Source organism: Cystoisospora suis (genome assembly GCF_002600585.1).
Source record: "Cystoisospora suis strain Wien I chromosome Unknown contig_3140, whole genome shotgun sequence".
Taxonomy (NCBI): domain Eukaryota; phylum Apicomplexa; class Conoidasida; order Eucoccidiorida; family Sarcocystidae; genus Cystoisospora; species Cystoisospora suis.
In genome coordinates, this window is record NW_027155935.1 from 34572 (window position 1) to 45954 (window position 11383).

At 44.4% G+C, this 11383-nt stretch overlaps 4 protein-coding genes across 4 annotated transcripts in view; 1 reads left to right on the top strand and 3 right to left on the bottom strand.

Annotated features, from left to right (window-relative positions):
• Positions 1-1117: 1117 nt before the first annotated feature.
• Positions 1118-1686, bottom strand: CSUI_006273 (uncharacterized protein). The gene has a single exon (XM_068066437.1). It carries the CDS (start codon positions 1582-1584, stop codon positions 1273-1275), a length of 312 nt encoding a protein of 103 aa, XP_067921585.1. The 5' UTR covers positions 1585-1686; the 3' UTR covers positions 1118-1272.
• Positions 1687-1940: 254 nt separating this feature from the next.
• Positions 1941-9836, top strand: CSUI_006274 (coatomer gamma 2-subunit protein). The gene is made up of 2 exons (XM_068066438.1): positions 1941-6506; positions 7625-9836. The coding sequence occupies exons 1-2, from the start codon at positions 3416-3418 to the stop codon at positions 8038-8040; spliced, it is 3507 nt and encodes a 1168-aa protein (XP_067921586.1). The 5' UTR covers positions 1941-3415; the 3' UTR covers positions 8041-9836.
• Positions 9837-9932: 96 nt separating this feature from the next.
• On the bottom strand, positions 9933-10623 carry CSUI_006275 (uncharacterized protein). The gene has a single exon (XM_068066439.1). The coding sequence runs from the start codon at positions 10583-10585 to the stop codon at positions 10262-10264; it is 324 nt and encodes a 107-aa protein (XP_067921587.1). The 5' UTR covers positions 10586-10623; the 3' UTR covers positions 9933-10261.
• A 543-nt stretch (positions 10624-11166) lies between these two features.
• CSUI_006276 (ion channel protein) overlaps positions 11167-11383 on the bottom strand; it is a 20563-nt gene continuing 20346 nt past the window's right edge. Inside the window, exon 7 of the mRNA XM_068066440.1 lies at positions 11167-11383. This exon is cut by the window's right edge and continues 2203 nt beyond it. The gene's annotated coding sequence lies outside the window, so the exon portion shown is untranslated.

Sequence of the window (11383 nt, forward strand, 5' to 3'; positions counted from 1 at the left end):
AGTGAAGAGGTTCAAGTGGCTTCAGGAGAATCCCTTTTCTTTGTCTCGCCCTTGGAGGAGTCTTGGAAGGATGATGGCAATGGTAAAGAAGGTTTTCTTCTTGTTACAAGGAGAAAAGTAGAAATTGAAGACTTAGAGGAGGGACTGACGGGTTGGGCGTCCGCGCGCCAGCGTGTCTTTAGTGATGAAATTGTCAGTCACGTGGTAACACGATTGGGAACATGAAAGAATGATGATAGCCGGAGGACGACTCCTGTTCGAAAGAGTTTTTCTTCGCACAGAGACCCCTGCGTAAAAGGTAGAGTTTAGGTTTGTTTTTTTTCCGACCGTAGACTCGGCTTCTTGGTCGTTCTCAGAACATCAGATGTTTATGAGAGACGAAGAGAAGTCCAGTAGAGGCGTGTAGGGCTGTGAGTCTGTGTCGATCCAAGTTCTCTCTTTCGCGAGGCTAGTGCAACAACCTGTCTCTAGCTGTTTTCGCTCATTGCATGTGAAAGGAAGATCCTGCGATGGCGCCACAGCTCCATGCAGAAGAGCTGCTGTTTTTTTCTTTAGTTGGGACATAGACGTACAGTTAGTGTATATAGACAAGAATGGGATCCGGGAGACTAGCTCCAAGTCTCCGCTTGTGTGAAGGAGGAGTGGAGGAGGCTTGCTTACCCATCGCTGCGGTGACAGTTCCCAACTTCTTCTTTCCTGTTGCTAAAGAAGAAGTTGGGAACTGTAAACTCTGCTTTTCGGAGCATAGCCGAAGGATATAGTACCGCTTTGGCGCTTATGGAGTTGTCGACTTCACTCAGATAGAAACGTGCTGTTGAATTCGCCTTTCGTGTTCCCCCTCACCAAACATATCACTTTCTGTCTGAACATGGTGGCAGTATTTCGGTAGAAGGAGCGATGAACAGGGGTAACAATAATAGGATCACGTTGGTACAGGGGGGATTGCACGCGTGCTTGACGCAGGTCACGTCAATCCCCGTAGTACGTCACGACAAGTACGTGTGCGGCGGCACAAGGAACTCGCGAGAAAAAGCTTTACGAATATCTGCTTCGTCACAGGTTACACGACTCCAGCCAAGGAAAAGAGTCTATTTGATTTGTTGGATTAATACGGATAGGCACTTCACTTTGCTCAGAGATAGTATCATTGTTTCCGTTGTCTTACTCTCAAAGACTGACAGCGCCGCTCCCTACTAACAAGAGCACGAGAAGGGAAAACTGACTCTCGTTCGTTAGGTGTATGTACACCGCATTTACACTTCGCGGCGAGTCTCACTGACGGGAATGGCCGGATGTTTTCACGGGAATCCATACGTGAACAGCAGATTGTAAGTAGCTCACGTCTTCGGCCGCAAGACACCAATCTGGAGACCCTCTCGTCAAAGAGAAAATGCATACAAATATAGTCGAGAAAGCCTCCTGGTTCTCTGGTCGTCCGTTAGTCTGCCTACTCAGGATGTTTCTAGACCCTCTCTCTGTCTTCCTACACGTCTGTTCATATGTAGATGTGTACATATGTCTCCTCGAACCGCAATTTGTTTTCGCCGGAAAAAAAGAAGGAAGGACTTCACATAACTCAGACATTCGCGAAGAAGCTAAGTAAAAACAAAGAAAGAGATGAGTATGTAGGGATGCAAAGACACTCCTATCCGCCTAGTCGTCGCAACTACAAAGACGTGTTTGCATTTGACGGAGAAACTGCATGTTGCTGTCGGTGTTCACTCTTGCAAGGGAAGGAGTAGACCCTGGTAAAACACTAGTAAGGCCGTGGTATAGTCCTTTATCGTTTTTACTGAGACAACGGCCTGATAGAAATAGACAGAATGAATGAGTAGAACGGCTGAGTGATTGACGCCTGTTTGGCTGAGGCTGATGGATGGATGGAGGAGCATGCAAAAGAGAGAGAGGAGGGAGGAAAGAAATAGAGGGCAGTAGTAGCAAACTAAATGAAATGGAGAGGTATGATGAGCATTGTCCGTCTTCTTCTTTTATGTAAATCTTCTTTCTTTATTTTCTTTAAGAGACTTCCTTTCTCTTTTCTCTTCTTCTTTTGCATTTGCTTGTTCGCGATGGAAAGATAAAGCAAGATTCTTCCTTTCCTACTTCTCAATTCTCTCTCATGTTTTTTGAGTGAGGAAACTTGAAGATCTTCTTCCGTCCGGTCTTTCGCTGTCGTCTTTCTTCTGTTTCTTCACCTGGATGTCCACTCCAGTGCCGATTCTACAGAATATATCTCTGTCCTTCTTCCTTTTCTTTTCTTCTCGTCTTGATATCTTCGCCTCTCCATCTTCTCCATAAGGTATTTATCTATCTGGTCTTGCTCACCGTCTCCTTCTTCTTCGTTTTCCACCTCATACAATCTTCCTTTCTCCGCGTTTCATTCACGTTGGTCGGATCTTTTGGCTCTTTCTTGCAAAAGGAAATCTTGTGCTTTTCTTCAATCGTTTCTCTCGGCGCGTCACTCCTCTCTTGTAGTCCGAACGTTTTAGCCCACCTTCTTCGTCTTCCTTCTTTAAGTGATTTCTGTTCACATCTCTCTTCCCAGGAATTTTTCTCTACTTTCCTCGCCTATCTGAGGGTGACGGTGAAGTCTAGTTTTTCTCTTTCCTCTTCTCCTTTTCTATTTTCGCGTAGCCACCCGACGTCCTCTTTTCTACAGTCGTCGGAAGGAGGACTTCTCCAAGTTTCAACACAAGGGGTACATCTGTTCGGTTCTTCTCCTTTTCGTCTCGGAAGAGGTGTGAGGGTACCTTGTTGGAGAAGAAAGAGAGCCTGAGTAACATTTTTCTTCTCTTGTATCTATCCTTTTCTTCGTAGAAAGGTTCAATCGACATCCTTTCCGTCTATCATCAAATGTCTTCATATTTTCATTCGTTTTCTTCTCTCTCCTTCTCTTAGGCTATTTCTCCTTTTTTCTTTCTCTCCTCTTTGGGTGCATGTACACCATCTCCTTTTTCAGTAGTAACAACAGCCTGTTCTGTTTCTTCTTCTTACCTTTTCTCCCAGCCGTTTTCTCTCCATGACCAAAGACATCCTGGGCTTTCTTTCTTCACCTTCCTAAAGACTCTTCTCTCTTCTTGTCCTTTCTTTCTTTCACAGCTTCTTTCCTGTTTGTATCTCTTAACTCCCTTCTCCTTTTCTGTTCGTATTTTGACTTCCTTCTCTTCTCCTTTCAGAAATATCTACCAAGACTCCTTCTCCTTTCTTTTTCATTTTTCTCTTATCCGTTTTCTTCAAATCTCTCCACTCTTCATCTTTCCCTTCTTTTCTTCTCCACTATCCTTTCCGACGGCATTCAGTCCTTCATTCTTTCATCGTTACCGCCCCTCGTTCGTCGCGTGTTTCCATCTCCTTTCCTCTCTCCACCCCCCCTTTTCTGTGTTGATCTTCTTTTTTCTTCTCCTCTGTCTCCAAGATGTTATCGGCATCGTCTCTTCGTTCGAAGCTTCAAAACTTAGATCTATCTAAGTTTGGAGGGAGTTCTTTAGGAAGTGCAGTAGGGTTTGATAGCTTGGGGGGGGGTGATAATAAGCCTCTCATCTCTCCCTATGATTGTGATAAAGTGAAGATTCTTCAAGAAGCCAGGGCTTTCTCTGAATCTCCCCTAAATTCGCGTAAATGTTGTACCATTATTACGAAGATTCTTTATCTTTTATCTAGCCAAGAGAATCCTCTTACCCCCTCGGAGACCAGTACCATCTTCTTCGGAGTTACCCGTCTCTTTCAGTCACAAGATGATCGGTTACGTCGGTTGATCTATATGCTATTGAAAGAATTAAGTGTCGATACAGCGGAAGCTTTCATCGTCACGAGTTCTTTAACTAAAGATATGACCAGCGGAAGCGATCTCCATAGAGGCAATGCTATGCGCGTCCTCTCACGTATTATAGATACAGCTATGGTGTCTCAGATTGAGAGATATCTCAAGACAGCTATTGTCGATCGAAATCCATTCATTGCGTCTTCAGCTCTTATCTCAGGTTTAAATTTGTATAGAACGTCATCTCCCGATATTGTTAAGAGATGGATTAATGAGATTCAGAGCTGTTTAAAACTTCTTCAAAATTCCAATACACCGATTGCCCAATTGCATGCGCTCGTGTTACTCCATCAGATCAAATCGAACGATCCTCTCTCTCTTCAAAAAAGTCTCTCCGAACTTCTCCATGCTTTTCATGATAGCCCCATAGCGGAATGCCAGCTCATTCGATATGTTCGAAATCTCTTACTACATGGTCTCTTAGGCACACAGTCCGATGATATGATTCTTTCTTCTTCTTCAGCTTATCCCTATGCATTAGTGGGGGGGGGAGGAGGTTTGTTGAATGATGCAGCCCAACATCGTCTCTTCATTGAGTATTTAGAGCGATGCTTAAGACATAAACATGAGATGGCTATGTTTGAAGCAGCCCGGGCTCTATGCGAGTTGTATTCGATTGTCTTAGATCAACAGAATACAGGTCCTCTCTCATCATCCTCTTCACCTCCTGTAGGTGGGGATCACCATAATACATCGAGATCCTCTTCTTCATCTTCGGTTTTATCGTCCTCTTATGATATCTCTGGAGCTTTAACCGTCTTGCAGATTCTCTTATCATCTCCGAAACCTGTGGTCCGATTTGCAGCAGTTCATGTGATCAATCGATTGTCTCAGAATCGACGTTTATGTGTGATTCTTTCAAGATGTAATAATGATCTTGAGCCTCTCCTAACCGATCCAAATAGTAGTATCTCCACCCTAGCTTTAACCACCTTACTCAAGACAGGACATGAAAGTAACGTCGAAAGATTAACGAAGCAGATCTCCTCTTTCTCGAATGATCTTCTATCAGATCACTTCAAACTGGATATTGTCCGTGCTATTCTGCAGTTATGCCTACTGTATCCTAATAAGTATGTCACCCTAATGGGCTATCTCTCATCCAACTTGAGAGAAGAAGGATGTCTTGAACTAAAGACAGAGACAGTGAATGCTTTGATCACTCTAACCAAACAAATCCCGATGGCACAGGAGACTGGTTTACTTCAGTTGTGCGAGTTCATCGAAGATTGCGAATTTCCATCTTTATGTACGCTTGTCTTAGGATTCTTAGGTGAAAGAGTTCCTCATACCACCACCCCCTCTAAATATATACGATTCATCTATAATCGGCTTATATTAGAGAATGCCATCGTGCGTGTGGCTGGGGTGGATGCTCTTGTCAAGATTGCTCTACACTGTCCGAATCTCCGATCGGATATCCTCGTGCTTCTGGAGTCATGTCTCTACGATAACGACGATGAAGTCCGAGATCGCACACAACTCTATTACTCTTCTCTCTTACAGTCTCTTTCCTCGTCTTCCGGAGAGCAACAGATCATGAGTTCTCTCACTAACGGCAAAAACGAAAAAGATCGTGATCTTCTCCAAGATCTTCATGAAGGAGGTAAAAGAACACATCATCATCATCACGATTCGCAGAGCCCCCCTTCTTCTTCTTCTTCGACTTTATCTCCACTCTCGTCAATCACTACGGCGACTACCTCAGAGATGATTTCCCCACCGTTATCTGATCTTCTCGATTCAACACCTCCCTATGCTTTAGATCCCTTGTGTACCGTTTTAGAAGCACGTGTATCACAAGGCGTGACAGATCTCTCGGATATCCCTACACTTCTTCCATCAGAAGAGAAATATCAAGAAGAACTTGCCGCGAAGAATCAAGCAACGACGATGACGATGGGGACCACCACAACTCCTAGGGGATCCACTGCACCCTCTTCATCTCTCGATCCAAGAGGCTTCTCATCGTCGTCTTCAGGAAGAGGCGATTCAGCCATGCCAACATCTTCTCGAGACCAACTTCATGGGCACCAAGGCGGAAGAATCGCAGGGGGAGGAGATGCCTTGTCTCGTACTGGGGATGGCGGGGAGAGATCATCGACTTCTTTATCTGACGAAAGCAAAACGTTACATCTCCAGCATCGACTCCATGAGATTTTGATGCCTCTGATCTCTCCAGAGGTCTTAGGCTCACTCTTAGTTTCAACGAAAGGAAGTATGCTAACAGAGAAAGAATCGGAATACACCGTTGAAGTGATTAAGCATATCTTCACTCAATTCCTAGTTCTCGAATTTCGTGTGAAGAACACAGTTGAAGGGCAGGTTCTTGATAATGTCCATGTACGGATCACCCCTCCTCTTATCTCTCCTCAGATGGGAAAGACAGGAAGATCTGCGACCACAGGTGGGGCTTCTCTTCCTGCTACCACCTCACCTTGGACCGTCATAGGTAGTTTACCTGTCAATACACTCGAATTCAATCAGACATTCCCTTGTTTTGTTCTTCTCAAGAGAAACTGTCTTTCTGTCGGGGGAGATGGAGGAGAAAGAGGCTTCGATGAACTTCAGACAGGTTCTCTGCAAGCGGTTCTCAGCTTTGTCTTGAAGGAAGCAGGAGATGACATCGGATATGAAGACCAATACCCCATTGAACCTGTCGTTATCTCGATCGGCAATTATATTGGTAAGTTTATACATCACATCCAAACACTTCAAACATCTTGGCATCTCGAGAGATAGCCTACGTAGATACATGAATCTATAGTGGATGGTTCTATATGAATATGCACATTTGTATGTGTATGTGTACGTCGTTTCTTAGAGGCATCATATAGACTTCATGGAAATCGTATAGAAGTGGAGAGATAAAGGTATAGAGAGCGACGGTTTGTTGATTGAATAGGAAGAGATTCATACGGATGTGACTGTGCAGATGGATGTATGAATATGTATGGGCATGTATTTGGTTCATGGTAATGATTGATAATATACGGACGCTCAACTCAAAGAGAGAAGGACGTTGGTGCATCTCCTATTCTTCTTCTTATTTTCATCGCTACGGGAAGTTCGAGGTGTCACTGAGGTTGTCTTACCTTCAAATCTTCGAGCGGGTGGGGTGTGATGGATTGGGTAGGCGTACTAGTAGTCTTCACAATAGTATCTACACAAAGTTACGAACGTACAGACCATACATACCTATTCATACATGGGCATACATACATACATACATACATAGACGTACATACATACATATTCATACGTAGATACATACTCATACATAGTCCTTTAGGGCGGTATGGTGAAGGAGAAAAGAAGGACGTTTGTGCGTGCTACTGAATGGTCAAGACGAGGTAGTCCAATGAAGCAGGAGTATCAATTGCCACGGGTCGCTGTACGATAGCAGTGCCATTCGTGTCTCGGGGAAATAGATGAAAAATGCCGACGGAGACTCGATAATACACATCTGTAGTCACTGTATCCCTCTTCTCTCTTTCTCTCTCTTTATATATATGTATATGTATCTTGCTCTCTCTATATACGCCTATAGATGTATACATGCGTCCCGTGCGTGTTGACGTGCGAGGGGAGTACTTGCTTTCCTTCTTTTTATGTTGCGGATGCATGCACATCACTTTTCAAAGAGGTCTGAAGAACTTTTCCTCTTCTTCCCATTCCCCCTCCCCTTCACCAGGTGACTAGAGAGATGGATTCTTTCCATTCATCTCCTCTTCTTCTCGTATGAATCCATCCTTATCTCTTCTGCCTTTGCTCTCTTTCTTCTTTTTCTTGGTCTCTGTTCAGCACCCAAGATGCTTCGTCAAGGAGAGTTCAAAGTTCTGTGGGACTCCCTAGAGCCTTCACGAGGAGGCTTCGAAGTTGTGGGAAAGTTTTCTCTCAGCTTCAAGTCTCTCGAGTCAGCTGTATGTGGTTTGATCAATACTCTTAATCTCGCTCCATGTGATCGAAGTGAACTGATCGAACCGACTCTAACGACGCAGACCGTTCTTCTCTCCGGCACGTTCTATATGGGAGAAGAAGGACAAGAGGGTGAGGCGTCGTTGGGAGAGAAGAAGAACAAGACATCTTCTCCTCATGGCTATGGTATTGTAGCGAGAGGAGTTCTCTTCATGTCTCCTGATCATGGGTGTCTCCTTAAACTCGTTGTACGATCGGAACTTCCTCAAGTATGTGAGGCCATTCTACAGGCCTTCGAGTAAGATAGATAGATAAGATCTTCACACTATGTATACTCATAGAGAGAGATGAAGAGATGACGTTTCAATAGAATAGTGCTAAGGCTAGTTGTGTGCATGTTGGTGATCCCTCTATATCCATAGGTGTGAACATAGACAGGGCGTCAGAAATGACCTGAGAGTGGCCGTGTGCAACAGTTGGGGCGGTTCGGGAAGGTCTTCGTGATAAGAATTTCATTAAAAGAATCGCGGGAGAGACACATCTGTTATATATGAGGGAAGTGTGCATGAATGATAGGAATGATAGTAGTCTAGTCCAAGAGGAAGAGGAGAGGCAAAGTACGGTAGGAGGGCATGCAATCAAAGGTGGATTGTAGGAGGGGGGAAGGGGCAGTTTCGTCTTCCTTTTCTGGGCTGACGGTTGAACTGTAGAAGGAGGAAGAGAATGCGTATTCGTAGTAGTAGGCGTGGATGATGGCAGGGGGGGGGGAGGGCGAAGCAAAGACTGAGGTGACGGGTAAGAGGGGAGAAAAAGAACAAGAGGAAGGGGCGAGAAGAACAAGAAGAAGTATGACTTTCGCTTTCCTCTAGCTCCTTAATGGTGAGAGGGAGCGGACGTTCTGTGGAGTCGTAAAAGGAGAGCTCAAGCATTCATTTGTTGGAAGGAACTTCTACTACCCACCCGTAGTGCTCTATCAGTGCTTACGTCGTTTACGTAGACATCCATCTCTCTTTATATATATATATATACCTGCGTGTGTGTGTGTGTCTCTTCTGGTGCGTCTTGTATATGTGTATGTGACAAGTGAGTTATGATGTACGTGCCCGTATGTCTTTCTTTACTCCTGGGGGGAAGGAGGGAGGGGTGGCTGAAAGTGATTCTCTCTCTCCCCTTGTCTGTCACATCTTTCTTTCCTGTTGAGATTTCTCTTTCTTTCTTCTCGATTGAGCGTGGATAGATAAATATATAGATTGCTACGATAGTGAGGACGATGAGGGACAAGGAAAGATGGAGAGAGACGCGTAACTCTTCCTGTCTGTACGGCGATAACTTCAACAAGGCATCTCATCGAAATTCTTTTCTTTCCTCACGATTGTCCAGTGAAGATGCTGCTGACGTGTCATGCAAGCGTCCGTAGTCCTTATGGTTTCTTTCTGTTTCGAGTGTGTCTTTGGTTTCTGAATGGTTTGTCTCCCTTGTATTCTCCTCGTATGCGCTGTATGTACAGCTGGGCTTCTCTGCTTGCGTCTATCCTAAACATTGAGTTCTTCTCGTCTCTTTGTGTATCACTCCGCGTTTTCAGCCGTCGGGAAGGGAGGAGAGAGAGAGACGGGATAAGGTGATACAGATAGCTAGGTAGACAGCTTATCAATCAGTAGAGTAAGGAGTGGGGAGAGAGACCCTTTCTTTGAGTCTAGATATTCTACTGTACCGTCAGCTGTATATGATCGACACAAGAGTTCCTTCTGTCCCCCTTTGATATGTGACAAATAAGAGTAAGAAGGATTACATGCAGATCCCTCTCTATTGAGATATGTGTGTAATGGATGCTTCCCAGTAGGTTGGGAAGGCATCATAGACAAATATGAAAGCACACAAGAGATCTTACGATAGGTTTTCGTCTCTTCTACTTTTTTTTCTGCGCATGCACCTGAAGAGGAACGTTTTTCCCTTTTTCAATCTCTCCTTACTTCTGTATTCTCCCCTCCCCCCCTGTCGTGTGCATCTCTGTCTCTCTTTTCCTCTCCATCTATCTGTCTCTTGAGATGTATCTGTTCGTCTTCCTCTGAAGAGAGAGGTCGTAGTGAGAACTGCGGGGGGTTAGAGAAGAGAGCATGCCACCAGTCGTTGTCTTCACATGAGAAGATCTATGACTCTCTCAAAAGAAGAGAGGAGATCTTTCTCTATTTCTCTTAGCTCAAGAAAACGCGCGGTTTGACTCTTCTCTTTGAAAACTAACACTGATTCGTCCTATCAGCAGATTTCACATGATGTAAGAAAAGGAACGCAGGAAGGAAGGTATGAACAGAGAGAGAGTGGAAACGTCATAGAATGGTTGCAGCTCTTCAGATGGGTCAGGGAGGGCCGGAGATATCTCTTTCTTTTCGCGATGACCGTAGAGACAGACGGCTTGACTGAAGTTCTTGAGAGAGGCTAAACGTATACACATATAGATCAACCGAGGGGGATGCGTAGGATATGCACAGCGCTCGGAAGAATTAATCAGTCACGCAAGAGTCTACCTTATTGACTCTGACACTTGGAAGGGGTGTTTTCCAAGAGGTTGATGGATAAACCAAGAGACAAAGACGAAAAGTCCTTTCTTTCCTCTATTGTGTATGTATCCGTGCTTACCTTCGTGATACGATATGATGAGGACAAAAGGAGCGACGGGAGAGGTAGGGGAAGGAAGCACGCGGATACGCTCTTGAGCTCTCCTGCTCGCCATAGCTCTTTATCCAGTACGATCAATAGACATATGTATATACATATACGTAGTAAGCATGTGTATGTACAGGTGCATGCATGGGTGCCGATGGGTACCCAATGTGCAGGACAGTGTGTCATTACTGACGTCCGTCCCTCTCTCCGGGTCAGTGTTGAGCTTCTCTCTCTCTTCACGAAGATACGGAGGAGAGATGAGATATATGTATGTATATATATATATATATAGTTTTGCTAGCAGGTATTTAGTCTACCACGTGGCCTTAAAGACGTAGGAGAATATCCAGTCAGTCGTTTGATCGGCTACTTTTCTCAATACTCTTTCTCCATCATCACCAACGAACTCACCTTGGCATGAAAAGGAAGAAGAAGAAGCAGATGTTCATCGCTGTGTGTAAGCCCGTGATCTACTTAGACAGCAGCAGCGATTTCTCTCACGCCAGTCATTATCGTTCAGAGACAAGAAAGAAAGAAAGACGTCTCTCGTGTCTTTCACCTTCTTATTCTTCCTCCTGCTTGCTTACTACTACATCCAAGTTTCTTCTTCCCTTATGCCTTAGAAAAGGAGGATCGCGAAACTTATGAATAAATATACCCTTCTTACATATCCGCCATGGGTTCTGGTATATATTAGTATATATATACATATACATGCATACAAACAAATATACATGCATACATATATATATATATATATATATATGCCTGGAGCCCTTCGAAGAGGCTGTAGTTTCTTTTCCGGAGAGACGGGCAGCGATGTATCACGGTTCTTCTCTCTTCAATCACTCCCCGTACACAGTACTTGTCTCTAAGGCAGTAAACAAATTCTCAACTGCGAGAAAAGAAAAGAATCGAGATAGAGAGCTCATCACGTCTTCTCCACCTCTCCACACATATCAAGAAGAAGAAAGAAGAGTGGGA